At 43.5% G+C, this 21,653-nt stretch overlaps 2 protein-coding genes across 4 annotated transcripts in view; both read right to left on the bottom strand.

The window, feature by feature from the left end:
* Positions 1-8,877, bottom strand: part of rbm10 (RNA binding motif protein 10) — a 28,326-nt gene extending 19,449 nt beyond the window's left edge. Inside the window, exons 1-7 of one of the 3 annotated variants that reach the window (XM_079517516.1) lie at positions 8,688-8,877; positions 7,601-7,695; positions 6,306-6,873; positions 5,865-6,050; positions 5,475-5,544; positions 3,063-3,136; positions 849-935 (exon numbers count right to left, since the gene is read on the bottom strand). In XM_079517516.1, coding sequence (XP_079373642.1) covers positions 849-935; positions 3,063-3,136; positions 5,475-5,544; positions 5,865-6,050; positions 6,306-6,873; positions 7,601-7,617 — 1,002 coding nt within the window. In that variant the 5' untranslated portion in view covers positions 7,618-7,695; positions 8,688-8,877. The remainder of the gene's footprint in view (positions 1-848; positions 936-3,062; positions 3,137-5,474; positions 5,545-5,864; positions 6,051-6,305; positions 6,874-7,600; positions 7,696-8,687) is intronic. The other 2 variants (XM_079517517.1, XM_079517518.1) reach the window with 2 other exon arrangements.
* Positions 8,878-10,262: 1,385 nt separating this feature from the next.
* On the bottom strand, positions 10,263-19,870 carry LOC306939286 (rho-related GTP-binding protein RhoA-C-like). The gene is made up of 5 exons (XM_079523864.1): positions 19,745-19,870; positions 16,686-16,841; positions 15,452-15,572; positions 14,708-14,838; positions 10,263-12,406 (listed from the first exon to the last, which is right to left on the bottom strand). The coding sequence occupies exons 2-5, from the start codon at positions 16,839-16,841 to the stop codon at positions 12,233-12,235; spliced, it is 582 nt and encodes a 193-aa protein (XP_079379990.1). The 5' UTR covers positions 19,745-19,870; the 3' UTR covers positions 10,263-12,232.
* Positions 19,871-21,653: the final 1,783 nt, after the last annotated feature.

Raw genomic sequence — 21,653 nt, 5'->3', positions numbered from 1 at the left:
TTCATGATAGCCTTTTTTTGTATTTTGGGGTATTTCTCTTTTAAATGTTTCAAAATAATTAAAACTAAATGTAGGAAACAAAAAATAAAGCCATATTTACTCGTGACCCTGTAACAGCCTATGGCTGTTTTTGTGATTAATGATGATGAGTATATATAGAGCTGATGCTATCATCTCTATATATTTATTAGTAGGCTTGCTTAGCTGGTACTAGGTTATAGGAGGAGTGCCTATTATGTTGCCTGGTACTGGTTGTTGCTTCTGTCCCCTGCAGGTGCTGAGCATTTGTGTCCCTAATGTGTTGCTGTCCAGAGGAGGGCCTGGCTTGGAGCCTGATCAGCCCTCTGATTGGTCCTGTGGCAGCTCAGGCCTCGCTTCCTGGACTATAAAGCTCACTCCATGTCTGGACTTTGGGGTGGGAACACTGCTGCGTGTGACCTTCCCTCCAGCCGTCCACTTATCTGTTTCATTCTGAGTGTCTTTACGTTTAGGGAAGAAGTGTTTGTTAGGTGTTAGTTGTAGCTTCATTTGTCTGTTTGTTAGAGTGTGTTTGTCCATCTGTTCATCCCCACTCTGCTATGTAAGTTATTCCATAATCATTCTGGGCTCACAGAGCCACTCTGTTCATCATTTCATTATGCACGAAGCCACTTTGTTATTTATTGTAATTTTAGTATTAAAGCAGATACTCTTTTATGAGCCGTGTTGTTCTTTCACACATGTTACGGGCAGTAAAACCCCTAGACTTTAACAGTTCGTAACAGACCCATTAAAAAATGTCTGCGACCCACAAATGGGGTCCCCGACCCACAGTTTGGGTAAAACGGCGCCGCCTCAGACAACAATACCTTGTTGCAGAGCCAGTCCTCGTTGGCCCGAGGTTTGGGGTCGCTGAAGTGCATGGACACCCTCTGTCCCAGAATAGACAGCACTCTCTGGGGGAGGAAGAAAAAAAAAGAAAAGAAAAAGGGGGGGTGGGGAGGAGGGGGGGATGACAAAGAATGATTATCAGGGATAAATAGGCCACACATGCTAGAGAGAGGCCTCATCTCACCAGAGATGAGAGAGAACAAGAGGGGGAGAAAGAGAGAGAGAGAATATAGAATTGAGCTTGAAAGGAAAAGAGGACAAGAGAGAAATGCAACCTTCAGCTTTAGAGAAATTGGGACGGACTGTGATGGTGTATGTATGTGTATGTATGTGTGTGTGTGTGTGTGTGTGTGTGTGTGAGTGTGTGTGTGTCCCCAGACCTGTGTCTGTCGGTACAATGTGTTTCTGTTGGATCTTATGAATGAAACCCCCCCCTTAAGGGGAAACAGCTTTTGACCATCCCACCCATTCCACGACCTTCAGCCTCATCATCGCGGCTCCAAAAGACATCGTTGTCGTAAACGTGATCAAAAAAAAAAAAAGAACGTGAAGATACTAGACTCAAGAAAAACAAACGACGCATGGAATATACCATGTCGGATATGATAGTCTGGCTGTCACACTGTCTACTACCCAAGACCAGGTAGTACTGTGTGTCAGGACATAATATTTGGGGAAGGGAGAAGAGGGAGAACATTTTGGGAAATAGGAACCTGTGTCCAAATGTAAAACAAAAATAAAAGCAAAAAAAAGAACAAATGTGACTGGTAGGGTCCAATTGTGAAATTGCACATCAACGCCCAGACAGACATCCTCAACATGGCCCTAAAGGGAATGTGCCTGCTGTGCTTGTGGTGGATTTCACTGTCTTTGTGTAGAGAGTGAGTATGAAATCCTACCTACCTCAGACACAAACATGAAGTGTTGGCCAATCTCTCGTGTACCTCTTACTGGACTGTCTGTTACTGTAGGTGTGCGTTATGACTAGGGATGGAGCTCGTTCATCTTTCATTGATAATGAGTACCTTATTGATCCTGCTTATTGACCCAAGCTTTTATCGAGCCCACTATTGAGCGTTTTCTAATATGTTGTGGACATCTCCCAATAGACAAATTCTGAACAAAACTGGTATCTTGCTGACCATCTCAAATTAAATGAAGAGATATTTTTGCCCATCATTAAATCGACGATGAATTAATGTGCAATAAGTGTTAAACGGCTTTATTAATTACATTATGAATAGTACTGAAATAATTACGATAAAATCTCCATGTCTCTTCAGCTCTTTATAAATAGAAAATGCATGATTATTTAACCAAAAGAATATCACTTGGACTACATTTTACTAGGGCCTTCAAATACAGTACTTTACTAACAGACAGAAGGCAAGTGACCTTTTTACTTTTATTGTTAACTGGTTAAAGGACCACTTCACCACTTTTCAACATCTCTTCATATAATTGGTCCTCACTAATGTTCATGATAAAACACCACCATTCTTTCCTACTCAGTCTGTGTCTCATAGGAGGGCTTTGGGCAGTTCGGACACCCGTCCACCAGTGACATCATCATTAGGCAGATTTTTTTTAAACAAGATTTGTTTTAAAATATATTTAGATTTGTATTATCGTGAGAACGATGGCTTCAACTTTTGCATTGCAACTTTTCAGGAAAAGAAAGCCTGCCGTTTCTATTAGCTTGGACTCACCATCGATGATGTCACTGGTGGACGGGTTTCTGAACTGCCCACAGCCCTCCTATGAGACACAGACTGAGTAGGAAAAAATGGTGGTATTTTATCATGAACATTAGTTAGGACCAATTATAGGAAGAGAAGTTGAAAAGTGGTGAAGTGGTCCTTTAATGTGTGTACTCACTGTCCATTTTAAAGCGTCATTTTATTTACCCGGGCAGTGCTGGTTGGGCGGTATCAACACACTTTTAGACAGACCAGCCAGCGTGGGTGATTTAATTTCTGACATCCTAGTCCGCTAACGCTATGCTCGATAACAGACTCGATAAGCACAAGCCACAAACCTTATTGATTCCGAGTACTCAATACATTTGTTATGGAGTTTGTAATGGGCTGGGGTTTTGAGCTCCATTCCTAGTTATGACTATAGGCTGTGATGTGACTTGTGCGTGCGTGTGGTACTGTATGTGTATGTGTGTCTGTGTAGGGGAGAGTGACCTGGTTGGTCTCCATCCATCGGCTGGCCTCCTGTATGTGATTAAACTCGACGAAGGCGAATCCTCGGCTCTGACCTGGACACCGCCCAGCGCCATGGCAACCAAACAACAACAACAACATGACAACGCAGTGAGGGGTTAGTGCTTCATGTATACAGAGAGAGAGAGAGAGAGAGAGAGAGAGAGAGAGAGAGGGGGAGAGAGAGAGACCCTGTATCAGTACTGATTAAAATCACTGGTTCTCAAAGTGGGGTACAGGGACCCCCAGTGGTCCTTGGGAGTACCCCGAGGGGTCCCCAGCAAAATGAGGAACAGTTTTAAACACATAAGCACCCCCATTTTATTTTTCCGGCTACAAATGTTGAAAGATCTTGATGTTGACAAATCTTAAATGGTGCATTTATATAGCATTATTTTATCCAACGTGCTTTACATAGATGCATTACATTCACACACACACATTCACACACCGATGGCGGAGGAAACCATGCAAGGCACCAACCAACCTGCACATCGGGAGCAATTAGGGGTTCAGACTTCAGAGTCTTGCTCAAGGACACGTCGACACTAACTAAATCTTCTCTTATGGGGGGGGGGGGGATCCGCAGCCAAATGCCCACCACGTCGAAGGTTCTTGACATGGAAATGCTTGAGAACCACTGTTATTAAATTAAATATTGCTTCCTCTCCCCCGCTCGAAGAAATGCACCCGGGCCAATTGGAAAGACAATCAAATGATTTGAGGACACCAAGGGTGGGAGAGAAAAGCAATCAACGTGTCAAGTATTTCAACAGGGTCACGGAAAAAGGAGAGATTCTACCCACTTCTCACTTTGTGTCACCGAGGCTCTTTCGTTTTGAAATACGAAGCATCCGAGTACTAAGAGAGAAACACAAACACACAGAATGTCTTCTATTCTGAAAGTCAAGCTGTCTTAGTTATGTGTTTACTAGCACTCTGGTGTGAGGTGGGCAGTATGACAGTGTGTATGAGTATGCGCAGCAGCATGCATGCGTGCATGCGCGTGTGCTTTTGGAGCCTAGTGTAGAATTGTGGAATATCCTAGCCAGTGGCGTAAATATCGACGGTGCAACCGGGGCTCAGAGTCAGACAATGCGGGGGGCACCGAAATGAGGCAAGGAGATCAAATTGTCTCTGCCGAAAACCTGCGCGTGTCCTCGAGTTGCATGCGTGCCCATGTGGATCTTCTCAGAGATAAAGCGGCCCCTCCTCCCTGCACGGTCTGGCAGTGAGTTAAGTGTTATTTAGCACCAACATAAGGACAAATCAAACGGCAAAGGTAGCCCATCTACATGCTGAAACACAAACCAAATATTTGCCTATGACCATGATGTTACGCCACTGGTCCTCCTAGCCATACACTAATGCTTGTTACATGACCACACATTCAACGATGCATTCAGACATATTACAGAGATTAAATCAAGAGCATCCTAAAGAAAACATACACACACACACACACACACACACAACCTTGTACTCCGAGGTACAGAGAGTGAGAGGCAGAAAGAGGGGAGACTGTAAGTGTGACCGGTGGGTGACAACCTTACAGCATGGAGCAGGTGACACATAGGCTAGATAGACCATATTACGGTTTAGAAAAACAAGGGTAACTTCACAGTTAGAGGGTTGTGATTGTGAAGAATTACCATGTAGCTGAGACTGAGAGAAACACTCATATTCTAGCCAGTGAGCACAGAGGAAGTGGATAGTACACACATACACACACACACACACACACACACACACACCCCAATGGCACGCATAAACACAGTCTTCTTCCGTGATTCTCTCAACTGACAGTATTTCAGCGTTGTTCAGTGATTGCAGGATCAGAAACATCTGCCATCAAGGTGGATTAGGCGACAGCGTGAAGGGGGGGGGAGGGGGGGACTGGGGATATGGGAAATGAGAGCCATGGAGAGAATACCTATAGATTGAGCAGCCTAAAATTCAGGCATTCCGGTTAGTGCTGAGAGGTATTATATGATTTATGATTATGAATAAGCGATGAATTGAGTTTGCCTTTGCTGGCGTGTGTGTGTGACTGTGTGTGTGTGACTGTGCATGTGTGTGTGTGTGTGTGTGTCGTGTGTGTCGTGTGTGTGTGTGTGTGTTGTTGTCCAGAGTCATGTAATAGCAAGGTTACAACAAACAGACAAGAGTCACAGAGGGGACACAGAGGGAGTTTGAGTAGTGTGTGTACAGAGGGAAATATGAACGGCGGGGTGACGGGAAGAGAGGAAGAGGGGAGGGGGCATCAGGAAGTAAATGGAAGGTTATGCAAGAGTCCAGCAGTTAAAACAGGTGAGCAAAACATAATGGAGGGAGAGAGGAAACAAGCAGCCCCCCTCCAAAATAAAGAAATCAGTCCAATGGAGCGGTCCTCACCTGAAGATTTGTTCCTCATCAGGCGAACCTCTCTGGGCTGAATCCCCTGTTCCTCCAGCTGGGTCCGGATCTGGGGACGCAAAGATCAGTCTGACACAGGTAGGGCTGTCACGATTACAAATTTACCATTCATTGTCCCTCAAATAATTGCGTTTAACAATTTAATTGTGTTTGTGGCCTTGAACATTGGAACACATGAATAAAAAAAATATTGCGAGACATGGCCAAAGCATTTCCGGGGGTCCGCAGCCAAAAACTTTGAGAACCTCTGCAGTATTGCATTCCAGGACCCCCGGAGGGTGACAGGATTGGGTCCTTTCTCATTTTAGGGAGTCTAAGGATACAGCATGCAGGCTATTTGCAACTCTGCACACAAACACACACACACACCTCGTCACACACCTCGTTGGCAGTGGCGCTGGGCGGCAACATGCGCAGCATGATGATGTTGCTGTGCCTCTCGTTGAGGTCCGGGTCATCCCGATAGTCCTGGTCTCTCTGGTCCAGCTCGTCCAGGGTCATGTCCATGAGGCCTGGACCCACAGCCCCTCGATCATCTTCCCCGCCCGGGAAACCCTGTATACAGTCACACAGTCAAATAATAACCAATGATCATAATCAGTCTTTATTATCATCACAGAGGGATATTCCATTTGTTTCCGTCTGTTCAACAAATAAAAAAAAAACTCATAACAATATACACAACATAAAGACAACACAGTCCCCAGAGTACACAACCAACATGTTTAGCGCTGCAACAATGGTTGAGTGGACAAAAATTCATCGTCAACTCAAATTTGTAATCGTGACTGACAGCCCTATTCAGCTTACCCTCCTCTTCCCTGGCCCACGGGGGAACCTCTCTTCCTCCCCGCGTCTCGCTGGACTGCATTCAAACTGTTCCAACTGAACTCCAGCCTCACGGTCCCAGTCGCCCTCTCGGGCCCCCGAGCGGGGGCTCCTGTTCTCGGGGTAGCCTCTCCCACTTTGGCCCCCCTGGCCCCTTCCCTGCGAGCCGGTCCTGAAGTTCTGGAAGTCCCTCCTGGAGGATCCCTCCTCGTCTTTCTGAAGCCTGCTGGGGAAGGCCAGATCGGGCTGGGCCTGCTGGGACCGAGAGGGGCACAGGAGGCCTTTCCCCCTGCTGCGCCCGTCCTCTCCTCGCCCCTCTCCCCTCTGCGGAAACCCGGGTCGGTCCTGGAAGCGACCCGGGGCAAAGTCTCGATTGCCGGCCGGCTGCTCGTCGCGGCCATATTGTCTCTCCATCTCCACGCCGTCGAATCCCATTCCCGGCGGGTCTTCATCCTCTTGGCCATAGCCGCGGTAGTCCATGTCTCGAAAGTTGTGATCGTTGGGGGCGTTTTTGCCATAGCGACCCGTGCGGTCGCCACGCCCACTCCTACTGCCGAGACAAAACAGTGGAGATTTATGAGAAATTACAATTATTTAGGAACAGATGTTTTAACAACACTGGTACTGTAGTCTCGCGTAGCCAGACAACTAATCCACCTTCCCCGAATTCCATAGTCTGGAGCTACACCTCCCCGAAAGCCAAGGAAAGAAGCCGTCATTTGTCGTCAGATGACCGTCATTTCCAGCGAAAATATATTTTTTAAATATCTTTACATTTTATTTTTTCATAAGCAGCCAGCTATATAGGCTTTGATTATTTACATTTATATATTAGGACAAAGTTGCGCGACGTGTGAAGACAAAACAGAAGCCGGGGATAGGGGAGGAGGCATCACAACCGCTTTCTCTTTCAAATGCATCTGTATGACGGAAGCATTTAAAAATTGTGGGAGGACGACAGTCGGGTTCACAAATCTACTGGAACTTTTTAACGTCTAGGACCCCCAGTGTGGTATGCTAATGCTTAATTAGCCCACAGACCCCCCCCCCCCCCCCCCCACAACTCATTAACTCAACCGTATGTACACTCTCAGATGTACGAATGGAAAGTGACGAATAACAGTATGTTTTAAAACGCGATGCTCGCCGTTGGTCTCCCGCTGTTAAAACGTACTCTAAGGGTCCATTGAGTTTCTAACTATTTAATATTTAGCTGGGGACCATCTGGAACTGGAACTGGTTCTCAACGTGGGGTGACTGTAGCTGTTGTTACTCACCGTCTATCAAAGTCCATACTGGTCCACTGACTCGGTTTTGGGGATGTTTTGCTTGCTTTGCTTCGTCCTTCCTCTCGGTTACCACATTAGGTGCCCTTGAAAAACAAATCGATGCGATATAATAATGGAGGTTGTTGCACTGTAACCTAAGTCTGTACACAAGAGATGGCACAGGCAGGCAGACATACAGGGCGAAAGCTCTGAAACACTACTAAAGAATTCATGCCCCGAGACAGAGTTCCCTCTAGGCAGCGGTGGCCGAACGGATTGCGGAGCGGTCTTGATACCGGAAGGTCGCCAGTTCGAATCAGCGGTCCGACACGTTAAAATTACCACCGCTGAAGTGCCCTTGAGCAAGGCATTGAACCACTACCATGAAATGTTCTATGAGCAGGGCATGGCTGTAAACAAGTATCTGATGCTTAGTCCAGTTACCCTGGGTAAATATAGTAACTTTGCTTTGCCTAGTAGACAAAGACACCTCCTAGTTTTAGTCACACACAGGAATTTCACGTGCTATCAGTGTATTGATGACAATGTCAACAATGCACATGATTGGCGAAGGTAAAGATTGTGGCTAGTGGCACTGGCGTGGCTACACTGGTTTTTATTAAACCACTATAAACCCCCATTATATGCAGGCAGGGGCTGACCCTGCCAAATGTTCGCCCCCAGAATAAGAATTAGGGACCCTCACCCTCCTGCTTTCGTTCTCTACTACTAAATATCTTAACCGAAAAGCGAACTTGTAGATCTGATATTTTCGCCGATTGTTCAACCCCAGAATAATAGGGAGGGACGCTAGTTTCAACTTGCATGATCCGTTGCATCCCAACAGATGTATTGTCCACTAGTCTAAACAACAGTTGAAAATGATGTGCACAGACCACACACACACACACCCACACTCCTCCTAGGTGAAAGCCTGGTGACGCGAGGTTAAACATAATGTTAGCTAGCAGCACTGCTACATGTAAGCAGAGAGAGAGAGGCATGGATGGCTGGTTAGCATTCTCTTGTTTTGGGTCATCAGCCAGCCAGCCCGTGCACACACGCAGTCACGCACAAACTAAGGCGGAAAACTTACTAGTGCCACGTTTGATCTGCATCGGTGCCTGAAAGGACATGTAGGAACTAGGAAGGATGCCGGGCTGAAAAAAATATATTTAATTTCCTCAAGAGAACAGAGTGTAAAACATTTAAAATGGCTACAGTCACTTCAGCCACAGCCAGGGAGTGTTGCCTGGTTTTGCGAGAAACAAGCAACCCAGGTCTGTGAAAACAAGCCCAAAAGAAGCGAGCCCTAGGGGCGCGTTCGGAAATAGCGCACTGAGCAATGCAAACTAATAGGCGAGTGCGCTCCCGGTACGCATTTCCGAACGCACCCCTAGTACAAGCTCAAAACGCATTGCATCACGCCGTGTTGTGACATTGTAGATTTACTATAACAAAAAAAGACATTTGGAAAAATGTGAATATTTTTTGGGCATGGGGGCCGGGTCCTGAGGGTCCGCAGACAAATATGGGGGTCCTTGACTTGATGAAACACTAGTGTTTAGAAAATTAGGAAATTAACATTAGGAAACAAGCCCCCCAAAAAGTCGCAACCCGCAACTGCAAATCTTTACAAGCAACTTTATAGAAAAGCAAGACCACAGTTGCTTATAATAAGCGGGCATGGCAACCCTGGCCACAGTCCTTTGTGGGAGGGGACGACGACGACTAGATACTCTATCCGACCGTTTGATTGGTGCACTATGGCTCAGGCTGGAGCTACCACGACGGTAATTGGATAACTGACATTCCTTAGTAAAACAGGTCAACCCTGAACGTTTCACTGAGTAAGATATATTCTGATCTGATGTATGAACGGGTGGTATGACTGATATGAACCCTGTGCCCTACATATCAGCATATCATGAACTCATTAGCATTTCATGCACTCAACATGACATCATACACATGCTATGTTGACGAATTGAATATGAAGGACCCGAGTGGAAACAAGCCATAGGTTTTCTTGGGTTATAAATCCAGCAGACCTTGTGTTGAATTGAACTGTACTTTCCTGTGCTTTTTTCCCCCTGCAAACTGTAAAGTATTCAATCAAAATTCAATCAATCAATGTTGATGAATATTGAATACATAGGTCCACAATGGAAACATGCAGGACCTTTTTGTGTTAGCCCACATGACTCTACCTCGTGCTGAATACCGGACTTACTTACTTGTACCAGAGTATTTCTACATTGCAGTATTGATACTTGTTCTTAAAGGGGAAAACCACCCATTTTCAACATTTTACAATGTCATTAATATACCTTAGAGCTGTTGTGTGGAAATAATAAAAAAGTCCCCCCCATTCTGTGTTTCCTAGAACTGTAAGTATGAAAAAATCATTAACATGGTGAAACACATCTTGATGACATCATCAAGATGTGTTTCACCATGTTAATGATTTTTTTCAGACCTCTTGTTCTAGGAAACACAGAATGGGGGGACTTTTTTATTATTTCCTCACAACAGCTCTAAGGTATATTAATGACATAGTAAAATGTTGAAAATGGGTGGTTTTCCCCTTTAAGTACCACTGCATACACACAAATAAACAGTTGCACAATATAGGCACAAATACACCAGAAAACTCTAATACCACCAGCTTTATTTGAAAAACTCCAGAAATCCCAAGATGTCACAGTACAAAAAGTAACAGGCCCCAGCAATCCCCCCCTCCCCCCACGTAAACCTTCCAACATTTCACCCTTAAACGTGACCTTCAATTAGCAATATACAATACTATGGTTACAATTTATCATTCAAATGACAAAGCTGATCATAACAGCAGGATTAAAGAAATGGTTAAAATATAACTATGAAAATTAGCGACATCAACAATAAAAGTGATAATACAATAATGACGATATCAATAAAAGGGGGTGGGGGTTGAGAGGCAAAAATGCAAAACATGTCAAGAACATGTCCTTAGAAGGCCTTGTAAAACATACAGTAACACAAATTGATACTATAGTAATAGGGTACACTGACACCACGGCACATAAACAGCGCCTCAACTGTGACTCCGCCCACAACCGGGGGAAGTTGTGATTTGCGCTCGTTCACTGCAATGCAATTTGCGGCATTTTCAAAACAATATTGAGCAGAGTAGCGATTATCAAACGTATTTGCAATGCCATACGTTGAAAGATCTGTTGCCCGTGGACAAGGCACGCTACCTCCGCAAGTTAGATAGCATCGGCATAGATGTTTGTCCATATGTGATTAAGGATTGGACAAAGTTGCATTGGCAGCCATAGAAAATTCTTACCCCAGGCTAAAACCGGATGTGACGTTTTTGGGCGTTCCAGTCTAGCGTGGTGTCAGTGTATAGCCTACCTTCTCCTTTCCAAAAAGCAAAGTTAACTTATCAACTATATCACGCTTAAATGATAAAATACACTGATTAACACAATCAATTGCATCTCTTGTATACACACACACACACACACACACACACACACACGAACACACGAACAAAAAGGTCCTAAGAACTGAACGGTTTTGATTGTGCCTCCATCTCTCTAGGGTACAAAGTCTTCCAGTAAAAGTAATGTGGAAAAATATCCGTATGTCACTCTGAGTTAGCTGTTGATTCCATTACCCGTTTACACCATAGCAAGTGGCCGTCAGGTCAGGGGTAACTTTGGCATGGCGACATGGTTTAAGGGACACGAAAAGGCCTTTACAATACATGCATACAGTACATCAACACTGAAAAATGTAACACAAGACACTAAATATACAGACATTCACTTGCATGCAGCCCTGCAGTGGAGCGCACACGCACGCAACCATTCACACACACACAGTCAAGTCACAAAAATAAGTTCATCAGGGAAGCAATTCAATATGGGAAAACATGTCATACAATCTAGTTTATAGAATACCCCTGCATAGTGCCTGAGTCAGAACACGGGGCCCCGCCGAAGGAGCCAAGCCAATGATAGGGACAAAGCTTTCACAAAAAAGGTGGAGCACGAATACTAAATCTAACAAAACATACCTCTGTCTGGGGTTTAAATCCCCCCTCCCCCACCCCACCTCTCCACTGCTCTCAAGGCACTGTATATGTAGGCGACACTGTGTAAGCCTTGCTTTACTTTAACTTTCCTTACTTATACTTTGTCATTATCTCCGTTTCTCTTTGTCCTCGTTGTCATTGGCCTGGTAAAGGACCTTTTTTTACTCTCTCCATCCATTCCTACCTATCATGGCACAGTTCATCTCTTCTTTCTTTCCATCTGCCCAATTCCAAATCATCCCATACCACCCGACGCTAAGCAGCTTTCAAGATCTTAAAGGGTTCTGACAGGTGCGTTGCAAATATGGCACATCATGGAAACATACAGAGTAAAGGCCATAGTTTAGACGCCTATCGAAACATTTTTAGATATGCCGGAATGTGCCCAAGAATGCCTGGGATCAGTGGGATGATTCAAAATTAGGCATACCCAGGACTTTTCCATGCCCCCCCCCCCAAATACCCTCCCCTACCTCAAATGTCCAATGAAAGGGACAAAGACAAAACTGCCCTCTCCATCTGTGACTGAGGCCAGTGCCTTGTTCTTGGTCGAACTATAACAGGAGGCAGCGAACAGGCTTGTTACGTTTCTTGGCCTGCAGTGCAGCCCTGGTGGCCATCTCGAACACCTCCCGGACGCCATCTTTGGTTTTGGCGGAGCACTCTTGGTAGCCGAAGGCACATATGCGGTTCGCCATGTCTCTGCCCTCTTCGTTTTTCACTGGCTCCTAGAGACAAGAAGTTCAAGAAGACACTGCCATTAAGGTCCAGTGTGAATACAAACACACACTGTTGATCCTTACCACTGGTTCTCCACGGAAGTACAATTATAACTCAATGGCTCGAGTGAGCGGAAGTTAAGCCCGGACCTCAAATTTGAGGTCATGAACGTCCGTTCACCTCCATGAACGTGCTGCAGTTCCACTTTTCACTAGTAGGTAGTGGCAGCTTCAACATTGGATAGCCTTACTGGGGGCTTGGTTTCTTCAGAGTGAGTTGCATAAGGTTCATCATAGGTTAGCCATGAGCTCCCTCTAGTGGAAACAATGACTCAACGTCATTTACGGTCTTGGTGAGATTAACCATTGATTAAAATGGACATAACTCACGTTCCTGGCTATGAATGAGTATGAATGTCAGACTTTCATAATATTAAGAGTTATTTTATGTTTTTTGATTTCTTACACTTTTAAAGTGTCCAGAAGAATATTTTCTGACTTTTGGTTGGGGTGTTTCCTCACCTGGCACCCCCGTACTGAGCCCTGTGCCTATCCTAGTACTCTTTACATTCCTCGCTCTGCTCCTGCTCCAGAACAATGTCAAATTAGATCATAATCGAAGCATTAAAGTTTTTGTAGCTGGTCTCCGATAACAAAACTGGTAGCTAATACCAGGGGACTTCACAAGTGTGTAACTTTGAGTGTATAAATGGAACCAAATGGAACCCTTACAGGTCCATTTGGTTCCATTTATACACACTGAGGATTTTACAGTGTAGCTCTATATAGAAAAAGGCCATGCTGCACCCCTCAAAAGGTTGATGACAGGTGCGTAGGACAAAAATCACACCCGTGTGAACTGAGTGGTGTATTATAGCCTGTCTGATGTAATGAAATCATGTCTGACTTAATGAAATCACACCCGGGTGAACAGGGTGAACATAGCAACCATGCTCATTTTTTCTGCACTATCATGTCTGACGTAATGAAATCACACCCGGGTGAACAGGGTGAACATAGCAACCATGCTCATTTTTTCTGCACAACAAAGCCAGTTGTAGGAGTGGTTTACACCACTCAAAAAGTGCATATAATATAAAGGGTATCTTTGAAAAACAAAGAAAGCACCAGCACACTGTCAGAAACTTCAAAAACATGTTGCTCTCGAAAAAAGAGCACATTTTATATCAGGTATCTCCTGATGAAGGTCTTTTAGACCGAAACGTTGTCACTCAGCTGAATAAACTGCTGCTCTATAAGTGAAGACAGTGTGACCTCTTTTCTCTCATTATTCGCACACCTGTCCTTGTAAGTGTGCTAAAACTAAATAAACTAAGGTTTCTGAAAGGACTTTTAACTATTAACAAAAAATCAAAATCAATAGCCAAAAACAATGCAAAGCCAACTATTTTCCAGGACCATTGATAAATCCAAACCTTTTCCAGGACAGGAAAATGTTTATTTTTTTCAAATTTCAAAATATTTCCAAGAATTTCATGACCGTGGGATTTTTGTGATATCTTTCAAAGAGAAACAATTTTTTGCAAGTTTCAGACTGTGCGGTAGCCTGGGTTCCAGCCTGATTTGCTGCGTTCCGCGGATCTGAAATGTCACTTCGCAAATCAGTCTGGAGTGAAGGTTGAAATGGAGCCGAGGCTTCCGATTGGTCTGTGGTGCGGGTTGAGGAAAAACACTAGTTTGACGTTGTATCAATGCGCAGCTACTGCTGTTGTCCTGCGACGACTCCTTATCATTCACTAAACTCACCCCACACAGCCGTCATTTTTGAGTGGTGTAAACCACAACTGGCTTTGTTAGTTTGTCTGTCTGTCTGTTCGTACCAAAAAATGAGCATGGTTGCTATGGTCACCCAGTTCACACGGGTGTGATTTCATTACGTCAGACATTACGTCAGACCACAGCTGATCAGTCTATATAAGACCTTACACCACTCAGTTCACACGGGTGTGATTTTTTTTGTACTAATCGTTTACTTTTTACCGTAGGTTTTTACTCTCAAGTCTCGAACGGCACTATTTTTGTCAACTGTGAGAAGCATGGAAAGAGTGGCGCTGGCTGATGATGTATCAGCAACAACGTGGCTACGTAACAGGTGACGTCATGAAATACGTGTCAAGCAGCCTCTGTCCAGACTGATTTGCAAAGTGATTTTTCAAAGATGCCCTTTTATTACAGTGTATATCTATGAAATCCTATGAAATAGGGATATGTAGCCTAATAATACATATCAAACGGGGGGGGTCTGTGAAATGAAAAGGCTTGAGTCACTCACTAACTCTCTATACCCACCTGTTTCATTTTGGCGAGCTCCCGTCTAGTGTGGTCATCGTTGCGCAGGTCCTTCTTGTTGCCCACGAGGATGATGGGAACATTTGGACAGAAGTGTTTCACTTCCGGGGTCCACTTTTCTGGAATGTTCTCTACAGGGCAAAAGGTAGAAGAATGAGTCTACTACACCGTACAGGGCTCGCAAACCAGTCACTCTTCACAAGGTGTTGGACTCTACTTGATGGTTACTCACACAGATATGTAATTAGGCCTGTCACGATTATTACATTATCGCAATTATTTGAGATAATTTTGCATAATCGTCAATCGTTTCCATGTTGAAAAACCACACATTTTCAAAATAAAAATAAAAGCTAAAATAGCAGAAATAGCAGATCTACTAGCTTACAACACTAGCGTGTAGATCAACTATTTCCGCTATTTTGTAAATTCTTTGGACAGAAGAAAATATTAAATGTGTCAGTGATTTCTTTGTATATTTAAGGTATTTGTCATATCTGCTCTGTGCAATTTGTGATTACGAAGCCTAAAGGGCAAACCGAAATACAAATTGTAACGTTCCATTGTTAAATGCAAAAAACACAATTCAAATCATTAATCACAATTATTTGCGTGACAATTAATCGTCCGCTTAAATTTGTAATCATGACAGTCCTAATGTATTCATCGCAAAAACAATGGCATTAAAAAGGTTGTGCAATAAAAGTATATATACGACGCGTGTCATTCGTGTGTTGCAAATACCTAAACTGTCGGGGCTGTCTACAGAGAAACACATGAGAATTACATCTGTGTCGGGGTAGGAGAGAGGCCTCAGTCTGTCATAGTCCTCCTGGCCGGCTGTGTCCCATAGTGCAAGTTCCACCTGAGAGATAAGAGGCAAAAATAAATGATTGTGTAGTAATAATAATAATGGTATACAAATATGTGTGTACCTGAAGAATCAAGCTCTGAATTTACCCATCCTGACTAAGAGCAGTGGACATTGGCAACTATTTTAACCCATGTAGACCTGAGGCCGATTACAAAAACATCTTCTAAAATCTAAACTAAGGTTTCTGAAAAGTGAAAACCTTCTTGTTCAAAAAATTTAAATATAAATTATGTTGGTAGTACATGTATAGCAATCACTAATGAGACACAGATGTAGCATCCAGATTCAAAGTTAAAACAACATATAGGTTGCACCGGAATGGTTAGCTAGCACTTTGACACATCGACTAGTGGGCGGCAAGATGATGGTGAAGGAGGTCGACTCATTTGAGCATTTAAATGATAGCACAAGGATTCCCCCAAGGTTAACCTAAACCTAGATAGATATACATAGTAGAGATTAATCCCTACAATATGACTAAACACTATTTGATACCACTGACAGATAGCATAGTGTCCAATCTAAAATGTTAGCCGATGTCGCCTTTAGTGACCTTGATTGTGTTTTTATTTAAAAAACAATTCCTGGGGGCTTCATCCCATAAAAAAACAATGGTTCTCAAACTGGGGGTCAGGACCCCCAGGGGGGGTCCCAAAATGATTTTAGCATAAAGTGCAACATTGTTTTCTCATTACATAATGATTATATTATATTACATAAACAAACCAACATACAGTAAGTGTATAAAGGGCATCTGGCCCTTAAGTGTAAATTTTAATAAAATGAAAGGAATTATTAAATGAATTATGAAAATAAACGGATAGTAGTAGTAATCCCATTACTATGTAAAAAGTAACAAATGACAAACTACAATTACTTGCAGATTGGCCATTTTCAAAAACCTTCATCTGTGGAACAGAGTCAAAGAAAATGCCGCAACTCTTACATTTCCAAGTGCTTGCCAGGGTGGGGGGTTACCCCCCAGTTCAAATATGATTATTGTGGGGGTTCCCAGTTCAAATATGATTATTTTGGGGGTTCCCAGTTCAAATATGGGGATTTGGGGGGGGACTGAAGAGTTTTTGGTTGACTGAAGCTGCTCACCTGTTTCCCATCCACCTCGATGTCTGCCACGTAGTTCTCGAACACGGTGGGGACGTAGACCTCCGGGAACTGGTCCTTACTGAAGACGATGAGCAGGCAGGTCTTTCCGCACGCGCCATCCCCTACTATCACTAGCTTCTTCCTGATGGCTGCCATCTACGGAGGAAAGAGACAATTATGATCCTGTTACATCACGATGAGTAGGCAGGTATTTCCGCACGCGCCATCCCCTACTATCACTAGCTTTTTCCTGATGGCTACCTGCCATCTAGGCATCTACAGAGGAAAATTATAATTATGTTACATCAGACAAGATGTCATAGACGTAGTGCAGATTACTGCGACCATTTCATTCTAATAATTGTCTCCACCAGGCCGAAGGCATTGGGGAGAGAGTATGATTTGCACTCCGTCCGTGTGTCCGTCCGTCCGGCCGTCTATGTACAGCTAATCTCCGGCACCGTTAACCGGGTCGATGCCAAAATTTGCACACACACTCCCTAGATGCCAACGATGAACCTCTGCCCCAAATTTTCCAGAACGGCCTGATATAGCGCCACCAGTAGGCCGACTTTTGTAATAGTTTTTTTTTATATTACTCCTCCATATTTTGTCCTGCAAATCGTTACACAAATACACAGTATCTCTAGATCTGTCCAATATTTCATATTCCATACTGATTGGCTAACATTGGCTTTAAAAATGTGCAGGATTGGCCCGTTTTTAACAAAAAGCCTCAAATCATGAACGAAGCGTGCCATTTACGTGAAATCTTTCACAGGCGTTCCTACTAGGCGGAGGAATATATCCCACAATTTTCACATTGGCCTGTTATAGCGCCACCAACAGGTGGATTTTTACAAAACACATTTTTGGAACAAAATGCCTCAAATCATTCAATTGCCATCCACGGCATAACAAGAAATGGCACCCTTTTCACATTGGCTTGGTGGAGACCTGTGCCCCGAGGGCCACTTTTTCTAGTTGGAGAATGAAACCGGTGGTCCGACAATCACCTGCGTTGTCTTGATGGGCAATCAAACTGTTTCAAGATGGACACAATAAATAAAACAGTTCAGAGTTTAAAAGATGAGCGATTATATTTTAGTACCAAAATAGGAGGAGACAGATTTACAATTCAATCAGTGAAAAAAAAAACAAGTCCGCTTGTTCTTAGAACAGCATTTTAGTGCACGATTCTTGCTCAAATGTGAATCTTATCTCGATTTTCCTCCACAAGAGTTGAGATCACGATTCTCACACGATTCAAAAAAAATTCCATCAGAAAATGTATTGTCTGTAGTTGCTCACAGTATTCAAAATGTGGCACCTGGGGCCAACTGCTGTGGCTTTAAACAGACATCAAATCAAACTGCTTGCCTTCCGCTGTTTGTTCGTCAGAGGTAAATAAAGCATGTGAAAAGGACATGTATTGAGTGCTGGCGATTAATTGTGCAGCACTACAGCATTTTACTCACAGCTTATATACGGTCTACACTAGTTCTACACCCCAAAAAAAGAAAAAACAGTACATCCCAGAAACAAGTACAGACAAGAAATACAGGTAAGAATGACAGCCCATCCCTTTGACCTCCTAGGTGTCATCTGATAATAAAGGGTCTGACAGAACAGAAAGCAGAGCGGTCCAGGACAGGTCAGATCCTAACTCTACAGCTGTGCTGCCTGGTAGTGCTGCAGAATTCTTGCTCAAATGTGAATCTCGATTTCCTTCACAAGAATTGAGATCACAATTCTCACACGACTCTCATTTTTTTCCATGAAAATATGTATTAAAAATAAGTTAAATAACATAAGAGTAACTAAAATGAATTGCATAATGCATATCCAACTAGTGCTGCACGATTCTTCACGACTCTACACAAAATGAGATTGCATAGGTGTCTGACTCTAGATCTCAATTTTCAATTAATTGTGCAGCACTGGCCTGGGCCGTGGCTCAGCGGTCCAGGCACCTTGGCCGGTGAATAAAGGCGAAAGCCGCAAAAAGAACATAGGATGGTGCAGCAAAAAAAATGGTGCAGCAATGTCAGCACTACTGCCTGGTCACCCACCAGGAGATATCTGGCCTCATGATCCTACTATATTCTCAAAAATTGACAGAGTCTACATGACAATACAGTACTCTGTCTACAATAAACACAATATCGCACACACTATGGGATACACTTACAGGATAGGATAGGTGGGCAGTCTGGACATCTGGGCACTTCAATGTGAAATGATTGGCTAATGACTATTTTGTTAAAATATCATAGGCTACTACACAATCAATTTGGGGTGGGGGGGTTCCCTTGATATCAAAATGTTTTCAGAACCACTGGTGAAATCAATGCCAGGTTACTTGATGCCCCACGCGATAAGAACGGGTGTCTCCCTCAGAGCAGCTAAAGACACTGTAAACTTTGTTCTGATGAATTGAAAATGGTGGACCCTGTTGTAAACAAGTGTAATGCTTTTTCAGTGTGTCGTCCACAGTAACAGTCTTTGTATTGAGTTTTGCTTTCAGGTGAAATATACCCATTCTGCAAACTGTTAATACATATTTCAATCAATCCATCAATCAAAGATGGAACATTCCGTGATGGCTTCAGTCAGTCACCATTCCTCTCCTCCGCCTGCTACTGGGAGTGGGAGAGTCTGACTGACTATTTTGACACTTGCTTTGGCAATGTAAACGAATGTTTCTCTCATGCCAATAAAGCTCCTTTGAATTGATTGACTTAGCCTGAGATTTAGATTATATGTATTAAAAATACATCTACGAGGGTCTAAATCTTAGGCTATGATGACTGACTTGGGGCCTGTACTGTCAAACCATGCTAACGTTAGCCAGCTAGCACAGAAAGGAGGCGTCGATGTATTTTTGTAATGACTATTATGCTTTAGATTACACTCGTGTTTTTAAAGTCACGTTGCTTACAAAATGTAACTACAACAACCACCCATGAACTAGATGTAGCGTTCTTCTCCTGTCTTCCCAGAAATTACCCGATTTAAAAGAGTTTTAAAAGAGGCTCTCGCCAAGTATTTCTTCTTACCGTCTGATGTTCGCCAGTGTATAATGTATAGTGAGCTAGACTTCCGGTGGCCGAGCTCTTCAGAATAAAAGTTAACAAAAAAGTAAACAAAAACGATTAATTTGCATATTAAAACAATCAAGTAAGTATTTAAACGAAAATATACAACACAAAATATGTTTCTGTGTATTTTCAACAGCAGATACTGTAAGCAACTAAATGGATAAAGTGAGTCATTCCACGAAACCGGTACGATTTGGCCTTTTTTGTTGTTGTTGTTCATTGACTGATTGATTGATTGATTGATTGATTGATTGATTGATTGAAATATTTATTAACAGTTTGCAGAATTACAGTACATTTCAAGCACAACTCAATACAAAGACTGTTAACTGTGAGTGAACGACCCAATAAAGCATTACACTTGTTTAAGAGGGTCCAGGTTGTTCAAATCATCAAAACATTTAGAGACGTACAAATAGACACTTCTATATAGCCAAAAAGAACAGAACAGGAATTCATCATAAAGGAGGTAAAAAAGGGAAAAGAAACATATACATTGAGGGCGAAAGGGGTGGGTGGTGGGGATTTCCGATTTTTACAGGGGCCAGTTTCGAATTGCAGCCGTCCGTAGGTGCCCTTTGAGAGCAGTTTTGAAGGAGTCAAGGGATTTGCATGTCTTAATGACTGTTGGTAGGGCGTTCCACATTTTGGTGGCATAGGAGCGAAAATAATTTAGTCCCTTGTTTGTGCCGAATCTGGGTTGGACATTGTTGTACTCCCTCTGGTGTTGTGGGTGTGGACTTCGTTAACATTAAGGAAGTATTTAGACAGGTACATGGGTGTCTTTACTATCTTGGTGGTGTATCGAATCTTGTGGACCAGACCCATTGCAAGATGCTGTACTCCCTAAGCCATTCCAGCCTGTCAAAGTGGGCATGGGTGAGGTGGGTTCGGGGGGTGAGGCCAAGTAGGAGCCTGACCAGTTTGTTTTGGGAAGTCTGGAGCCTTGTTTTAAGGGCCTTTGAGGTGCTGTGGTACCAAGAGGTGCATGCATAGTCAAAGAAACCTTGTACGAGGGCTCCTGTTAGGGTCTTCAAGGTGTTTTTGTTGACCAGTGAGGAGATCCTGTAAAGGAATCTTGTTCTTTCGTTGACTTTTTTGATTACGTTGGTGGCCATTTTATCACCGTAAAGATTAGCCTCCAGGATGGAACCTAGGTAGGTAATTTAATTTTTTCGTGTGATAATATTGTCACCCGCACTCTAACCAAGAAGCCATCTGCCTTGCTGAGATTACTATTTGATCCAAAGAGAATGGATTCAGTTTTCCCCAGGTGTAAAGATAGTTTGTTATCAGCGAGCCAGGTGCAGATTCTACCGAGTTCAGAGCTGAGGGCCTTTTCAACCTGCAGTTTGTTCCTGTCCGAGACTAGCAGTGCGGAGTCATCTGCGAACAGGAACAAGTTGCAGTCACAAGCTGATGTCATGCCGTTTACATATATTAGGAACAGTAAAGGCCCAGTATGCTTCCTTGTGGAATGCCACAGCTCACTGGGAGGGGGACATACATATGATACGCGTTCGGGTTGACCTGACCCAGGCCGCGCTGCGACCCAAGAAAAAGTGCAGCCGACAGGCTTCTTTTGTTGAAAGTGGGAAATGTGGTATATAGTGTGCAAAATCCCAGCATTCCGTTTTTTTACACCATTCCTAGCTAAGGTCCACAAGAGTGGACGACCCATAGTGTCAGGCATCGGTTCCCTTGCCTCTACCATGTCTGCTTGACTGCTTTTGTAGATTATTTGATCAGGCCTTGCTCCCTTCTTTTGAAAAGGATACTGGTCATGTAATTGCAATGTTGGAGTCCCTGGCCCCACTATACCCTCAGACTGTATTTTGATGTGGAAGCACTATACACAAATGATCCA

The sequence above is a fragment of the Electrona antarctica genome, assembly GCF_951216825.1.
Source record: "Electrona antarctica genome assembly, chromosome: 2".
NCBI classification, from domain to species: domain Eukaryota; kingdom Metazoa; phylum Chordata; class Actinopteri; order Myctophiformes; family Myctophidae; genus Electrona; species Electrona antarctica.
This window is presented reverse-complemented; position numbering and strand designations above follow the sequence as displayed.